Source organism: Mustela nivalis (assembly GCF_964662115.1).
Source record: "Mustela nivalis genome assembly, chromosome: 5".
NCBI lineage: Eukaryota > Metazoa > Chordata > Mammalia > Carnivora > Mustelidae > Mustela > Mustela nivalis.
The window spans coordinates 14,690,634-14,709,364 of NC_139024.1; the positions used below are offsets into that span (position 1 = coordinate 14,690,634).

Consider the following 18,731-nt stretch of genomic DNA (forward strand, 5'->3'; position numbering starts at 1 on the left):
TTAAACTATATTACAAAGCCATAGTAATCAAAAGAGTATGGTATTAGCATAAAAACAGTGACACAGATCAATGGCACAGAATAGAAACCCCAGACATAAACCCAAACATATGTCGTCAGTTAATTTACAACAAAAGAGTTAAGGATATACAATGAGGAAAATATGGTCTCTTCAATAAAAAGTTATGGGAAACTGGACAGGCACATGCACAAGAATGAAACTAAAAATAACTTTAGCACAGCCCAATAAAAAGACAACCGACTAAATGAGATAAAATATCTGTAAAACATATACCTGATTAGGGGTTAATATCAAACATATAAAAAGAACTCATACATCTCAAGAGCAATAAAAACAATCTGATTTAAAAAATAGGCAAGAAGGGCCCCTAGGTAACTCAGTCCATTAAGCATCTGACTCTTGGTTTCAGCTCAGGTCATAATCTCAGGGTTGTGAGATCAAGTCTTGCATCAGGTTCAGCACTGGGCATGAAGCTTGCTTAAGATTCTCTCTTCCTTTTCCTCTGCCCTTCCCCCCTCGACACTTGCATCCATGCTCTATCTTTAAAAAAAAGTGGGCAGAGGACTGAATGGATGTTTTTCCAAAAAGGACATACAAAGTGCACAACACCAATAGGCGTATGAAAAGATGCTCAACATCACTAATCATCAAGGAAAGACAAATCAAAACTACAATGAGATATCACCTCACAACTGTTAGACTGGCTTTCATCAAAAAGACAATAGATAAGTGTTGAAAAGGATGTGGTGAAAAAGAAATTTCTTTGCACTGTTGATGGGACTGTAACCTGGCACAGACACTGTGAAAAACAGTATAGCAGTTCCACAAAAAGTGTAAAAAGTAACCACCATAGGACCATACCAATCCTATTTCTGGGCATATACTAAAGGAACTGTAAGCCGGATTTCAAAGAAATATGTATACTCCCATGTTCGCTGCAATATTATACATAATAGTCAAAAGAGGAAAACAAGGCAAGTGTCTATGAACAGATAAATGAACAAGTAGGATTTGACAGAGCTAGATCCAGATATAATGGAAAATTATTTAGCCATGAGAAAAACGGAAATTCTGCTATTCGTAACACATGGATAGACCTTAAGGCCTTATGTTAAATGAAATAAGCCAAAGACAAAAAGAGAGAAATACTGTCTGATATCACTTAGATGTGGAATTTAAGGAGACAAAAATGTCAAATTCCTAGAAACAGAGTAGAAAAGTGGTTTCCAGGCTTTGTGGAATGGGACAGAGAGGGAGAGGTTGGTAAGAATATAATTTGTCAGCTATCAGATGAAAAAGGTCAGAGGATCTAATGTAAATAATGATGACTATAATTGATAACACAGTATCATACAATTAAAATGTGTTGAGAGAAGAACTTAAATGTTCTCACCACAAAAAAAAAGAAAGAATAAAGCACAGCGATGGATGTGTTAATTAAACTAGATGAGAGGGGATCCTTTCACAAAGCCCAAATATATCAAATCGCCACAACTTTAAATATCTTATGATTTTATTTGTCAATTATACCTCATGAAACCTGAAGTTCTTTTTGTTTTTTGTTTGTTTGTTTGTTTTAATTTTATTTATTTATTTGACAGATAGAGATCACAAGTAGGCAGAGAGGCAGGAAGAGAGAGAGGAGGGAAGCAGGCTCCCTGCTGAGCAGAGAGCCCGATGTGGGGCTCGATCTCAGGACCCTGAGATCATGACCTGAGCCGAAGGCAGAGGCTTAACCCACTAAGCCACCCAGGCACCCCAGAAAACTGTAGTTTTAAAAAATGAAGTCAACTCACAATTTCTGTTCTATTGATAGTAGCTAAAGATTAACCAATGCACACATGGGTGGCACAATCAGTTAAGCATCTGAGTCCTCATTTTGCCTCGGGTCATGATCTCAGGGTCCAGAGATCCAATATGCCTAAGAGTCTCTCTCTCTCCTTTCCCTCAGCCCTCCTCCCACTCACACTCTAATAAATAAATAAATAAATAAATAAATAAATAAATAAAATCTTTTAAGTGACTAAATATAAAAAATAAAAATTAACCAAATGTTCCAGGCAGGTTTTTGAATCATGTAAATTCCAAGTACTTCTAGAACTGGCTTTCTTGCTACTTTTACCAGAAATGCTTTGTACTTCGTCTCTTTTAACCTTAAACCATCACCATAGAAATGCACTATTGCCTATACTAGATTTTAGGGATGGACTATTTTTTTTTTTTAATGACAGATGGCATTTGGATATATAAAAGCTTTCCAAATGTGATTTTGTCAGTTTTCTGTAAAGCTTGACAATCATCTTCAAAGTTTTTCCTAAAGACTTTTTCTTCCTTCAGCTTTCATCTTTTTAAAATCAGTGACTATTTTTATTCTGCTTGGTCAGACAAGTAGGCTTTTGATTTACAACAGCTGCATTTCAATAGTACACACACAAACAATTTCATTTCTGCCTTTATAATTCTTTTTTTAACCATCAAGTAATAAATCATAGTTTGGTCCAAGGGTTTTGGAATCATTTTGGACTTTTAATCTAATATAATCAAGTGGGTTTGCTATACATCTAATTATCATAAGTTTTGTTTAGCTCTGTGTTTAACAATGGGTTAGCTCAGCACGGACATATTTTCTTTCCCTTGATTTCTGTCTCCATTTCATTCCCAAATTTAGAAGATTATTGTCACGAATTCTTCATTTACTGCTAATGTACTTGAACCTCATTCCAGTTATTCCACATGTCCTTCAGGTTTTTATAATTATACAAATGTCATGATGGAAATCTATAGATAAGTGTGAAGATACATACTTGTATGCAACAGCGCTCTGGAATGAATACTGCCAAGACTTCAAGAAGGAAAATATATGCTTACAGGACAACAAAACTTAACAGCAACCAAGAGGTAGCTGCATGGAGCACAGGGTGTGAGGCATAAACAATAAATCTTAGAACACTAGAAAAATAAAATAAAATAAAAGGGAGTAAGAGAAATTGGAGGGGGAGACGAACCATGAAAGACTATGGACTCTGAAAAACAATCTGAGGGTTTTGAAGGGGTGGTCATGGGAGGTTGGGTGAGCCTGGTGGTGTGTATTATGGAGGGCATGTATTGCATGGAGCACCAGGTTTGGTGCATAAACAATGAATTCTGGCACACTGAATAGAAATTTAAAAAATTAAAAATTCAAAAAAAATAAGTAAATTAAGTAGGAGTAGATAAAATTATCAAAAAATTGGTAAATATTTAGTCTTCCCTGTTTTTTTTGTTTGTTTGTTTTTTGGGTTTTGGTAACCAAAAAACTTTAGAGTTTTATTGACTTAGGTTAAGTGAAAAACTAAGGTAAATTCATTAAACATGTAAACCATTTCCAAATAAATAAAATACTAAAATATTAAAAAATAAATAAATAAATACAAATAAAATTTAAAAGAGTTGATTCTCAGGTTTATGGCCATAATTTGTTTTCTTTTGTTTTGTTTTTTTCTCTTCTCCCAAGGTTTTTTTTTAAAAGATTTTTCTTTATATTTATTTATTTGACATAGAGAGAGATCATAAGGCGGAGAGGCAGGCAGAGAGAGAGAGAAGGAAGCAGGCTCCCTGCCGAGCAGAAAGCCTGATTCGGGGCTTGATCCCATGGGATCATGACCTGAGCTGAAGGCAGAAGTTTTAATCTACTGAGCCACTCAGTCACCCCTCCCAAGGTATTTTTTACAAAGGGAGTAACAAATATAAAGACAAAGCTTAAAACTTTGTTACATTTAGATTCCAATATCTTCTTACATGGATCTGCTTCACCTGAGAATGGTAAGCTAGGCAGGTGTCCAATAAAAATCTTAATTTCAGAGATGGACAACACTTTTTACTTGCCAGTTGGACTGACCCTAAAAATCTAAATATGCCTGTCAATTCTCATGTCTCCATTTAATGCAATCTCCATCACCTACATGGATACCCCCTATCAAGTTGGGTTCAAACATTGCTGGCTCCTTATTCAAAGGACCACATGTTTATATATTAATATATGCAAATACATTAAATAGTCTCTAAGGCCAGACATTTGTTCACTTGGTCAATAATCAATGAACTCTGAAATGCAAGTATAAAACTCCACATTTATTTAGTTTAATAAAATTCCATGTGTCATAGGCAATAATTAATTTCATCTATTAAAGGAAACCAAACAAGACAATTTCTGTCCAAAAGCATTACTCATTTGATCTATAAGCCCAGAAAAAAGATTTAACTTCCTCTTGCCTTTGTTCACCTACATTAGTTCCTGAATGGATATGTTGGGGCATGGAGGAGGTCATTTTCTAGTCTTGTTTCCATAATAACTAGAATTCTTCTCCCTGAACAACAAGAGCAACAGTCAAGTTTTACAGGAACACCAATTCTGAGAGAACCAACTGAAGGACCAAGTGTCATTCAGCCAATGATTCCTTCTACAGGCCCTTCTCAGGGATGAGAACCCAATTTATTGTTCCTTTGTATTACCTTTCTCCTAAAATATTAAGAGTTGACAGCTGAGTAAATAACTGGCATTCAGTAAAAACACCTATTATTATCTCTTTAGTCCGCAAAGATCTTAAAAGAAAATATTTTAAGGTAAAATTGTCTACTAATAATTGAGTTGCTTTGAACAAAAGTTCTCAATATTATAATTTGTAGTGCATGGATCATGGTGTTAAAAACTTCTGACAAGAGCAACACATAATAGTACATGCAATTCCTGGGTTGTGAACATCCCAGATTTTTTGGTTAAAAATAATGCCAGGTTAAAGACTTTAATCTTCTACATTTTGATTTTGAAACATTATCTCCTAATTTCCAGGAGAATTGTGGTATGTTGATAGAAAAATTAACAAATTCAGAAGAAACCGTGAAACCAATTCAATAGCAAGATGTTGTTTCACCCCACGTCTCCCGTGACAGCACAACCGGGTCAGAAGTAAATATTAACTCTCAAAATAAATGTTGAGCTTAGCATTCTTACCTGGCACCCTCTTTGCCCAGTTGATCATGTGAACCAGCTCCCTGTCGGCAAGGTTAGTCAGCAAGCCCATCATCGAAGCCTCACTGAAGGGTCTAGAAGGATCGTAGTCAGAATAGATTATGGGGGGCTCAGCCTCCAACAAGGCACTGACCATCTGATCGGCTGTCAGAGACAAGGCTGGGCTGTTCTTTTTAGTGTGCTTAATCAAGAGTGGGCTTGGCCACAGGTTGGAAGTCCTCATATCTCCAGAGGACCCCACTTCATTCCTGCCCTCCGCATCATCTCTCTGGCGCTTGTGTTTCAACATTCTCCCTCCTCTTCGGTCTTTCCGTATCCCTGAGAACACAGAAAGGAAAAAAAAATACCCGGTTTATTTATTCTTTTCATATTAACTTTCTTACTAAAACCAATTTCAATGCTAATAGCCTTTATTTTGTTTACAGAAATATTTGAGGCACAGGTGGACTAGTGTTTACCAACCAGCTGCCTAAGAGAAAAAAAGGCTTTGATCCATAGCACTGACCGATTTCCATGGTGAAAATGCTTCCACTGTGGCAAATTTCAAGTTACTTGTCTTATATCAAGCGGTTTTCAGAATGGCTGGAAAGTTCACAGTGGACTTTTTGTGAGCTGGTCCAAGCTGATTCTGACAAATGGGTTGTGTGTGTGTGTGTGTGCACATGCATGGGTGTGTCACAGATGCTATAAAAAGAACAGAATTATAATTACTTATTCTTGAAATATGGCTTAGCATCAAAGACCACTTCTGCTATGGACACTCTTTTAACAGTAGATTTTAAAATCAATGAAAAAAGGAAGATGGCGGAGAAGTAGCAGGCTGAGACTACATCAGGTAGCAGGAGAACAGCTAGATAGCTTATCAAACCATTGCAAACACAAAACAGAAAATTGGCCACTTTCTGAAAGTTAGGACCAGTGGAGAAGTGAATCCAAAGTGACGGGAAGACAGACTGCAGGGGGAGGGGCCGGCTACCAGCAAGAGGTGGAACAATGGAGCACAAAACCAGGACTTTCAAAAGTCTGCTCCACTGAGGGACATTGCTCCAGAGGCTAAACCAGGTAAAGCCCACACACGGCCAGTGTGGCCCCAGGTCCTGCGGGGTCGTCACAGAAGGATTGGGGTTGTCTGAGTGTCACAGAGCTCACAGGTATTGGACCAGGGAAGCCGGTTACAGAGATAGAGCTGAGGAGTGAGCTCGCAAGTGAACTGGTCACAGGCTGGGTGAGCTCGGAGCACGGCCAGAGGCCAGGGAGACAGGAATGATTTGGTTCGTTTCTCTGAGGGCGCACTGAGGAGTGGGGACGGGAGCTCTCGGCTCCTCTGGGTCAGAGACTGGGAGGCTGCCATTTTTATTCTCGTCCTCTGGAACTCTACGGAAAACATTCAGGGGACAAAAGCTCCCCAAAGCGAACCCAAGCAGATTACTTAGCCCATCCCCTGGTAAGGGGGGTGCAATTCCACCTCGGGCAAAGACACTTGAGAATCACTACAACAGGCCCCTCCCCCAGAAGATCAATAAGAAATCCAGCCAAGACAAAGTTCACCTTCCAAGGAGAGCAGCAGAATTCCAGTGGAGGAGAAAGCAAAGGACGGAACTCATGGCTTTCTCCCCATATTTCTTTATTTTTGCAGTTAATTTAATTTTTTTAATTTTTTTTTCTTCTGCTAAATTTTTTTAAATTTTACCCTTTTCTTTTTTAACGTTTTTTTAACTAGCATATCTTATATATATATATATCTTATATATATATAAGATATGCTAGTTAAAAAACTAGCATAATATATATATATTAAATATATATATATATTCTTTTCTTCTTTATATTTTTTCTTTATTTGTTTTCTTTTTTAATTTTTTTTTCTAAACTTATTTTTATCCCCTTTCTCCCTCCCACGATTTGGGGTCTCTTCTGATGTGGTTAAAGCGCATTTTCCTGGGGTCTTTGCCACCCTTTCAGTATTTTATTTGCTCCTTCATATACTCTTATCTGGACAAAATGCAAAGGCAGAAAAAACTCACCACAAAGGAAAAAAAAAAGAACAAGAGGCAATTCGAAAGGCTAGGGACCTAATCAATACAGTCATTGGTAATATGTCAGATCTAGAGTTCAGAATGATGATTCCCAAGGTTCTAGCCGGACTCGAAAAAGGCATGGAAGATATTAGAGAAACCCTCTCTTGATAAATAAAAGCCCTTTCTGGAGAAATAAAAGAACTAAAATCTAACCAAGTTGAAATTTAAAAAAGCTATTAATGAGGTGCAATAAAAAATGGAGGCTCTTACTGCTAGGATAAATGAAGCAGAAGAAAGAATTAGTGATATAGAAGACCAAACAACAGAGAATAAAGAAGCTGAGCAAAAGAGAGACAAACAGCTACTGGACTACCAGGGGAGAATTAGAGAGTTAAGTGACACCATAAGACAAAACAACATTAGAATAATTGGGATTCCAGAACAAGAAGAGAGAGGGGAGCAGAAGGTATATTGGAGAGAATTATTATAGAGAATTCTCATAATATGGCAAAGGGAGCAAGCATCAAAATCCAGGATGTACAGAGATCCCCCCTCAAAATCAACAAGAATAGGTCCATAGCCCATCACCTAATAGTAAAATTTACAAGTCTTAGCGACAAAGGAAAAATCCTGAAAGCAGCCCGGGAAAAGAAGTCTGTAACATACAATGGTAAAAATATTATATTAGCAGCAGACTTATCCACAGAGACCTGGCAGGCCAGAAAGAACTGGCATGATATATTCAGGGCACTAAACGAGAAAAACATGCTGCCAAGAATACTATATCCAGCTAGGCTATCCTTGAAAATAGGAGAGATAAAAAGCTACCAGAAAAACAAAAACAAAAAGAATTTGCAAACACCAAACCAGCTCTACAGGAGATATCGAAAAGGGTCCTCTAAGCAAAGAGTGATGCTAAAAGTAGTAGATCAGAAAGGAAAAGAGACAATATACAGTAACAGTCACCTTACAGGCAATACAATGGCACTAAATTCATATCTCTCAATAGTTACCCTGAATGTAAATGGGCTAAATGCTCCAATCAAAAGACACAGGGTATCAGAATGGATAAAAAAAAAAAAAAACCCATCAATATGTTGCCTACAAGAAACTCATTTTAGACCCAAAGACACATCCAGATTTAAAGTGAAGGGGTGGAAAACAATTTACCATGCTAATGGACATCAGAAGAAAGCAGGAGTGGCAATCCTTTTATCAGATCAATTAGATTTTAAGTCAAAGACTATAATAAGAGATGAGGAAGGACACTATATCATACTCAAAAGGTGTGTCCAAAAAGAAGATCTAACAATTTTAAATATCTATGTGCCTAACATGGGAGCAGCCAACTATATAAACCAATTAATAATAAAATCAAAGAAACACATCAACGATAATACAATAATAGTAGGGGACTTTAACACTCCCCTCACTGAAATAGACAGATCATCCAAGCAAAAGATCAACAAGGAAATAAAGGCCTTATATGACACACTGGACCAGAAGGACATCACAGATAAAATCAGAACATTTCATCCCAAAGCAACAGAATAGACATTCTTCTCTAGTGCACATGGAACATTCTCCAGAATAGATCACATCCTGGGTCATAAATCAGGTCTCAACCAGTATCAAAAGATTGGGATCATTCCCTGCATATTTTCAAGCCACAATATTCTGAAGCTAGAACTCAATCACAAGAGGAAATTTGGAAAGAATACAATACATGGAGACTAAACAGCATCCTTCTAAAGAATGAATGGGTCAACCAGGAAATTAAAGAAGAATTGAAAAATTTCATGGAAACAAAAGATAATGAAAACACAATGGTTCAAAATCTGTGGGATACAGCAAAGGTAGTCCTGAGAGGAAAATCTATAGCAGTACAAGACTTTCTCAAGAAACAAGAAAGGTCTCCAATACAGAACCTAACCCTACACCTAAAGGAGCTGAAAAAAGAACAACAAAGAAAGCCTAAACCCAGCAGGAGAAGAGAAATAATAATGATCAGAGCAGAAATCAATAAAATAGAAACCAAAAAAAAAAAAAAAAAATAGAACAAATCAATGAAACTAGGAGCTGATTCTTCGAAAGAATTAATAAGATTGACAAACTCCTGGCCAGACTTATCAAAAAGAAAAGAGAAAGACCCAAATAAATAAAATCATGAATGAAAGAGGAGAGATCACAACTACTACCAAAGAAATACAATTATAAGAACATACTATGAGCAACTCTATGCCAACAAATCTGATAATAAGAAAAAAATGGATGCATTCCTAGAGACATATAAACTACCACAACTGAACCAGGAAGAAATAGAAAACCTGAACAGACCCATAACCAGTAAGGAGATTGAAACAGTCATTAAAAATCTCCAAACAACAAAAGCCCAGGGCCAGATGCCTTCCCAGGGGAATTATACCAAACATTTAATTCCTATTCTCCTGAAACTGTTCCAAAAAATAGAAATGGTAAGAAAACTTCCAAACTCATTTTATGAGGCCAGCATCACCTTGATCCCAAAATGGGATAAGGATGGGATAAGGATCCCATCAAAAAAGAGAACTACAGACCAATATCCTTAATGAACACAGATGCAAAAATTCTCACCAAATATTAGCCAATAGGATTCAACAGTACATTAAAAGGATTATTCACCATGACCAAGTAGATTTATTCCAGGGCTTCAAGGTGGGCTCAACATCTACAAATCAATCAATATGATACAACACATCAATAAAAGAAAAAACAAGAACCATATCATACTCTCAATAGATGCTGAGAAAGCATTTGACAAGGTACAGCATCCCTTACTGATCAAAACTCTTCAAAGTGTAGAGATAGAGGGCACATACCTCAATATCATCAAAGCCATCTATGAAAAACCCATCGCAAATATCATTCTGAATGGAAAAAAACTGAGAGCCTTTCCACTAAGGTCAGGAACACACCAGGGATGTCCATTATCACCACTGCTATTCAACATAGTACTAGAAGTCCTAGCCTCAGCAATCAGACCAACAAAAAGAAATCAAAGGCATCCAAATTGGCAAAGAAGAAGTCAAACTATCACTCTTCACAGATGATACGATACTATACGTGGAAAACCCAAAAGACTCCACTCCAAAACTGCTAGAACTTGTACAGGAATTTAGTAAAGTATCAGGTTATAAAATCAATGCATAGAAATCAGTTGCATTTCTCTACACCAACAACAAGACAGAAGAAAGAGAAATTAAGGAGTCAATCCCATTTATAATTGCACCCAAAACTATAAGATACCTAGGAATAAACCTAACCAAAGAGGCAAAAAATCTATACTCAGAAAACTATAAAGTACTCATGAAAGAAATTGAGGAAGACACAAAGAAATGGAAAAATGTTCCATGCTCCTGGATTGGAAGAATAAATATTGTGAAAATGTCTATGCTACCTAAAGCAATCTTCATATTTAATGCAATCCCTATCAAAATCCCATCCATTTTTTTCAAAAAATTGAACAAATCATCCTAAATTTTATATGGAACCAGAAAAGACCTCAAAGAGCTAAAGGAATATTGAAAAAGAAAGCCAAAGTTGGTGGCATCACAATTCCAGACTTCAAGCTCTATTACAAAGCTGTCATCATCAAGACAGCATGGTACTGGCACAAAAACAGTCACATAGATCAATGGAACAGAATAGAGAGCCCAGAAATAGACCTTCAACTCTATGGTAAACTAATCTTCGACAAAGCAGGAAAGAATGTCCAGTGGAAAAAAAGACAGCCTCTTTAATAAATGGTGTTGGGAAAATTGGATGGCCACGTGCAGAAAAATTAAATTGGACCATTTCCTTACACCACACATGAAAATAGACTCAAAATGGATGAAGGACCTCAATGTGAGAAAGGAATCCATCAAAATCCTCGAGGAGAACATGGGCAGCAACCTCTTCAACCTCAGCCACAGCAACGTCTTCCTAGGAACATCGCCAAAGGCAAGGGAAGCAAGGGCAAAAATGAACTATTGGGACTTCATCAAGATCAAAAGCTTTTGCATTTAACAAAACCAAAAGATAACTGACAGAATGGGGGAAGATATTTGCAAATGACATTATCGGATAAAGGGCTAGTGTCCAAAATCTATAAAGAACTTATCAAACTCAATACTTAAAGAACAAATAATCCAATCAAGAAACGGGCAGAAGACATGAACAGAAATTTCTGCAAAGAAGACATCCAGATGGCCAACAGACACATGAAAAAGTGCTCCATATCACTCGGCATCAGGGAAATACAAATCAAAACCACAATGAGATACCACCTCACACCAGTCAGAATGGCTAAAATTAACAAGTCAGGAAAGGACAGATGCTGGTGAGGATGCAGAGAAAGGGGAACCCTCCTACTCTGTGGGTGGGAATGCAAGCTGGTGCAATCACTCTGGAAAACAGCATGGAGGTTCCTCAAAAAGTTGAAAATAGAGCTACCCTATGACCCAGCAATCTCACTTCTAGCTATTTACCCTAAAGATACAAATGTAGTGATCTGAAGGGGCACGTGCACCCAAATGTTTATAGCAGCAATGTCTACAACAGCCAAACTATCAAAAGAGCCTAGATGTCCATCAACAGATGAATGGATAAAGAAGATGTGGTATATATATATATATATATATATATATATATATATATATTATGAAGCCACCCAAAGAAATGAAATCTTGCCATTTGTGACAATGTGGATGGAAGTAGAGGGTATCATGCTTAGTGAAATAAGTCAATTGGAGAAAGACAACTATCATATGATCTCCCTGATATGAGGAAGTGGAGATGCAGCATGGGGGGTTAGGGGGGTAGGGGAAGAATAAATGAAACAAGATGGGATCGGGAGGGAGACAAACCATAAGTGACTCTTAATCTCATGAAACAAACTAAGGGTTGCTGGGGGATCGGGGTTAGGGAGAGGGGGGTGGGGTTATGGACATTGGGGAGGGTATGTGCTTTGGTGAGTGCTGTGAAGTGTGTAAACCTGGTGATTCACAGACCTGTACCCCTGGGGATAAAAATATATGTTTATAAAAAATAAAAAATTTTAAAAAAAAGCACTTTACAACAAATTTATTTTTTTTATTTTATGATGCTATGTTAGTCACCATATAGCACATCATTAGTTTTTGATGTAGTATTCCATGATTCACTGTATGAATAAGAGTGCTCCATGCAATCTGTGTCCTCCTCAATACCCATTACCAGGCTAACCCATCCCCCAACCCCTCTCCCCTCTGAAACCCTCAATTTGTTTCCCGGAGTCCATAGTCTCTCATGGTTCTTCTCCCCCTATGACTCCCCTCCCTTCATTTTTCTCTTCCTTCTCCTAATGTCTTCCATGCTATTCCTGTGTTCCAAGTATAAATGAAACAATAAACAATCAAATCAAAATATGAGCAGAAGACATGAACAGATGCTTCTCCAAAGAAGACAAATGAATGGCTAACAGACACATGAAAAAATGTACATCAATACTTAGCCATCACAGAAATTAAAATCAAAACTACATTGAGATACTACCTTATACCAGTTAGAATGGCCAGCCTTAACAAGATAGTAAACAACAAGTGTTGGAGAGGATGTGGAGAAAGGGGAACGCTCTTACACGGTTGGTGGGAATGCAAGTTGGTGCAGCCACTTTGAAATACAGTGTGGAGATTCCTCAAAAAGTTAAAAATAGAGCTTCCCTATGACCCTGCAATTGCACTACTGGGTATTTACCCCAAGGATACAGAGGTAGTGAAAAGAAGGGCCATCTGTACCCCAATGTTCATAGCAGCAATGTCCACAACTTGCTCTTTATGAGCCCAAATTGTAACACAGAAGAAATATGTGGAAACTATGAGTAGAGTCCAATATAAGGAAGTAGTTTGCAACAGTCAAAGCTGACAATAAAGATAGACTCTGCTGCCATGGGAAATGATACTTTGGATCACTGAAGATTCCCAACAATAACCTACATGAAGACCTTATGGGGATGTTACTGGAGGGATTCAGTTATCCAGTAAACATTTGCACTAGGTGACCTTCAATACACATTCTCAAGACAGTATGACTCTAAAGTCTTCCATTTGGGACGTAAGACCACTAGCCTTGGAATGAAAAATCGAGGTGGGGGGATCAAAAGCAAAGACTTCCTTTAGGGTTACATTTCTTAGGAAATTTTGAGGTCAGAATTTTAAAAGGATGAACTGTGATGCTTATCTACTATGGGTGGGGCATGGGTTAAAAAAAAAAGAAAAAGGACGTTGTTCTTCAGTGTTAGTACTATTCATATAGTCTTTATTTCCCTCCTCTACAACTTTAGAAAATGATTGGGAATGTGAACAGATCTTATAGGAAATCTGTAGCAGCAATGAAAATCTTTTAATATCTGATCTACATGGAATGATAAAACTAAGGGATTTGACTAAAGAAAAAAATCGTTAAAAATGACATTGTTTTTCCTGAGTTGAAATCAGGAGTGACCTGATCACAACTATACATAAGCACTTTATTTTTAAAAATAAGGAGCATGCTTTCTATTACAAATGTAATTTATATTTTAAGATTTCAAAGGTAAAGACAGTGAGCCAGAAGATTAACACAACAAAACAAAACACAGTATTACCACCCACTTTAAAAAGCCCCAGTAGCCATAGTAGACAATATGATTATCAGAAAGGATTTTAGACTCAATTTAGGTACTAAACGCAGCACTTGTCAAATTTATTAAAGTATTTATTTGTTTGGTAAAAATGTGTTCTCTACTTATAATATATATTCACAGATGATACAGTGTAAACAAAGATAGGCTATGTTACCCTCCACTAAGTTTTCAGGTTGGAGGAAGACATCAAGAATCACTCAGTGATTGGAGTAGATGGATGGATGAAGGAAGGAAGGAATGAACTGCCCAAAACACAATGGAAGGGATGAGGTGAGTCAAGGGGGAAGAAACAAAGAAAGCTTCTCCAAGAGAAGTTATATTTAAGCCAAATTGTGAAATTTTCTTTCTTGGAGGAATTTATCAGTAGTCTACTCAGAGTGAGTTGAGTCTCACAAATATATGATCTAGGTTGTGGAACACAAGACAAAAATGGCCACAGGTTTAGCATGCAGAACAATGAGACACATCTGGAAAGATGAAGAAGAGTTGAATATGTATAAAATCATCAAAGAGTCCAAAAAGGAAAGATGGATTCAATTAGCATTAACAAATATTTTCTGTAATTTATACCTAAATGTACTATATTTTTCAAATGCCAAAGTACCTACAAAATGTACAAACAGGAGACATCTCGGTGGCTCAGTCAGTTGAGGGTCTGTCGTAGGCTCAGGTCATGATCCCGGGGTCCTGGGATCCAGCCTAGCTCTCTGTTCAGTGAGGAGCCTGCTTCTCCCTCTCCCTCTGATCCTCCCTGCTCTCGCTCTCTCTCTCTCTCTCAAATAAATGAAATCTTTTTAAAAATGTACAAACAGAACAAAAATAGAAAATTGTTCATTTTATTTGTCCAACGGCATGTGGTAGGATCCCAGGGCACAGCTCAATGAGGAAGAAATCCTTTTCCATTTGTAAGTAGTAATTGTCACATTATCAGTGATATACCAGTGTCATTTACCAGTAACAATATTGCACAAATATTTTATAGTGGTTAAAAAAAATCAAATTGGAATTGAGTGGAAGAAAGTTAAAAAAAAATATAAGCGACCCAATTTCTACTTCCATTTTAACCTAGGTTAAATGAGAGTCACAGATCAGAACCAATGATTACAGGCTGTGTTGCTATGGAACATACAGCCAGTTCTTAATTATATAGAGTGATGACACATAGGAATGGCACGCATAATTGAAATCCAAAAGCAAAATCAAAAATGCTATGCTCCCCACCAAGACATTTTCTTTTTTTTTTTTTTAAGATTTTATTTATTTATTTGACAGAGATCACAAGTAGGCAGAGAGGCAGAAAGAGAGAGAGCAGGTGGGGAGCAGGCTCCCTGCTGAGCAGAGAGCCCGATGTGGGGCTTGATCCCACTGGGATCACGACCCAAGCTGAAGGCAGAGGCTTTAACCCACTGAGCCACCCAGGCGCCCCCCCATCAAGACATTTTCCAGAATTCTCTGTAATCAGCAACCTAGATTGTTATGTATTTTATTTAAGCTCATTTCCCTTTGTCTAACTTATTTTAACTATCAGTTAAAAAAAAAAAAAAAGGTCCAAAAATGAGTTCACAAAGCAGAGGGGGAAAAATTAGATTAGATCATGCAAATATTCAACAGGCAGCCTCTTGACAGGTAAGATATTTATTTGCAGCAAATAGCATTTTAGCTTATAATGCCATATAAACAAGATGTAGTGTCATTCAGTACAGGGAAATGTCCTTTTCTAGAGTGGCTGAGTAAAATATTCAGCAACACAACGCTAATGTTCTGCAGTAGATATACCTGAATACACACATTATTAGCTCTCGGGTTGTATCATGGATTAGGCAACACCTGCATCAAAGCAAATTTCTTTACATTCCCTTTTTAAACTGTTAAACTTACAATAAGCCAAGGATTACCCACTGGTTTCCTATGAGGGATTGAGAAAATAAATTATCTCTCATCCAGCAAGCCCACCATTAAGTGTGAATGCCACCAGTTTGAATTTTATCCCCGTGGGTTAAGCCTTCTCTAATATCCTTGTCACACTATTGTTAGGATCTAGAGAGTCTGAGTATAGAACTTGCACTTAGCAGCATTAACGTCAATTTGCATGATTCTAACCCACTAGGAAGTGTTAACTTAAGGGAATTTATTAAATTAAGTAAGAAGGGGAACTGGTATGAGAATAAAAGGGAGAGAGAAGGTGCACAGAGCTCTCTCTAGGTTACAGCAAGCATAGGGAATCTCTTCCAAAGCTGCCTGGGATCTAGAAGGTAGGCTGTAAGGCAGCTCAGGGGCTGAGTTTCCTGGCACGGAGAAAGGATCTAAAGACATATCAATTGCTTCAAGAATTATGTCCTGGCCCTAAAATAAAAACATCTGTCCTAAGGCATCACATGAGGTAGTTTGAAAGATTACCTCTAATTAACCTCAGAGTTTGTTTTATCATTCTTTTTTTTCCTTTTCATTCTTTAAATTCTTTGGCTTGGCTGTTGTATATCAGAAAAATTAATATGTTATCTGATTATTCATTAATTAAAATAATTCATTGGATTATTGGCTTGTAATGCATTCTCTCTTTTAAACTTTCTTTTTCCGAAACGACCTTAAAAAAAAAAAAAAGCCAATATAATTTTAGTAATTTTTCCAGTTCCCCAAGACTACTTTAATGTATTATTAAATATTTCAAGCATTTGCATAATCCCTTTTCTTTTGTTTCTCAATACTTTCACATTATTCATGAGATACTAAAAAGCCAGACAAAGAAATACACTAAAAGCATTTTAATTCAATATGTTGAAGAAAACAGAGGCGCTAATTAAGAATTAAATAAAGGCAAGAGCTAATAAAATCTGCTCTAGAAAAATTCCTCTGCATGGGGGTATAGCTCAGTGGTAGAGCATTTGACTGCAGAAAAATTCCTCTGCATCAATTCTAATGTTTTATCTTCAAATGCTAGAAAAGAATCCTATAAGGTAGGCGCTGTTATAGTCCCCCCTCTAACAGAAGAACTGTCTAGAGTAACTAGAATGCCATAGGTCCCACGAAGAGCAGCTTTGAGATTTGACCCTAAGGGAATTATGTAAGCACAAAGTATTATTAATATTGTCCTGGCCCTTTAAGTGTACCAGGTCAAGGGTCTATGAATTATCCAGTTCTTTCAGAGCATCTTAATGCTCTTCCCCTTCCTTCTTTCATATCCAACCTACTATTCCCTTATGTATTTCTTCCATGAACCTCTTTCTGTCTTTATTGCCGTCGTAATTCATGCCCCTATCCTTCTTTGCCTAAATCAACGCAGCAGCTCCTAATGCGTTTCCTTGCCTACTTTCAATCTCCCTTCCAGTCCTATTACCTGGCAGTTGGTTCATCTTCATTCCACACCCATTTCGTCCTATGATTGTCTGTCTGAATCTCTCAAGGACTTCCTTAGCTTACAGCAAGCGTTCTATGCTCTGAAAATTGAGCAGTTCTGAGGAAGTATCAGAGGTGGTGTGGTTGGGACTACTGGTCACCCTATTGTTCCCCGTTGTCTAAAGCAGTTAGCTATGTTTGAGAGACAGAGAGTGTGTGTGTTGTATTGTATTGGGATTAGGGAAAAAACTTACTTCTAAGGGAGTTTCCTGGCTTTATTTTACATTTAAAAAGCCACCAATCCACCGATAAAATCAAACATTACATTAAAACTCATGAGTTTCCACAAGTTTCCCAAGGTACCTTTCAGTCTATCTTTGTAATTTCCCTCCACAAACCTTTACTTTTATGAAACAGTCTTGGACATGTACCACTTTTTATATAATACTTTGCAACATCACCATCTTCGTCTTTCTATCCCTCTTATACTGGCCTCCCAAACCCACATAAGACCTCATTTCATCCATAATCAATCTTGGATGCACCCTAATCTAGTGGCTCTACCTCTTCTATTCTTGTAACTTTCCTTTCCTCGCCATTCATTGAACAAAGATCACGTGCTCCCTTCTATGTTTAGTTACACTTGAGATCCCCCTCCCTGAGCTATGGCCTGGAAGCTGGAGCAATTGTAGGACTCACTTCATTTAATTTCTCTTTCTAAAGAATCAATGCCCCACACTGCCTGATATCGAAGGTTTATAAATAGTTCTTTCATATATTTTATCCGGTTTTTTAAAGATGTTTCTTATGGGAGGCAATATGGTTAAAACTGGAAATACACAAATCTGCTATTATAGCTAGAAAGAAACTTTATCATCTCCTGGTCAATAACTGATACTTTAAGTAGACAGAAAATCAATATAGATAAAGTTGACCTCAACAACACTGTCAATCAATTTGATCTAGCTGGTATTCTAGTACTTATAGAATACGCTGCCAAACAACAGATGAATATGCATTATTCTCAAGTTTCAAGATGGAGCACATCCTGAGCCATAAAAACACCCTTAACAAATATTAAAAGGAAAAATATAAACCATTAAATGCATCAAGTAGTGAAGTAAACTAAAAATCAATAATAGAAAGATACCAAGAATATTCCCAAATATTTGGAGATTAAACAACATACTTCTAAAGAACAAATGGCTCAAGGAAGAAGTTTCAATAGAAGTTTTCAAGAATTTTTAACTAAATGAAAATGAAAATAAAACTTACCATGATATGTGAGATGTAGGAAAAGCAATACTTACAGTATTAAGAAGAAAACTCACAGAATTATACTCATACATTTGATAAGAAATATATATCAATAACCCAAGCTTCCACCTTAGGAAACTAGAGAAAGAAAATCAAGTCTAGAGCAAGCAGAAGAGAAATAATAAAAATCAGAACAGAAATTAATCAAGTTAAACATGGAAGCACAACAAAGAAAATCATGAAACCAAACTGGTTCTTTGAAAAGATCAACAAATTTGATAAATGTCTAGCCAGGATAATTAAGAAAAAAGAAAGAAGACATAAATTACCAATATCACAAATGAAGAAGAGTCACCATCACTGGGCCCACGGACATTAAAAGGCTAATAAAGAAATATCACAAGCAACTCTA

The 18,731-nt window shown here is 37.0% G+C and overlaps 1 protein-coding gene across 18 annotated transcripts in view; it reads right to left on the reverse strand.

The window, feature by feature from the left end:
- The window catches only part of ESR1 (estrogen receptor 1), a 413,977-nt gene that overhangs the window by 178,155 nt on the left and 217,091 nt on the right, over nt 1-18,731 (reverse strand). For all 18 annotated transcript variants that reach the window (XM_082730084.1, XM_082730096.1, XM_082730087.1 and 15 more), the window contains one exon: nt 5,012-5,347. In XM_082730084.1, coding sequence (XP_082586210.1) covers nt 5,012-5,347 — 336 coding nt within the window. The remainder of the gene's footprint in view (nt 1-5,011; nt 5,348-18,731) is intronic.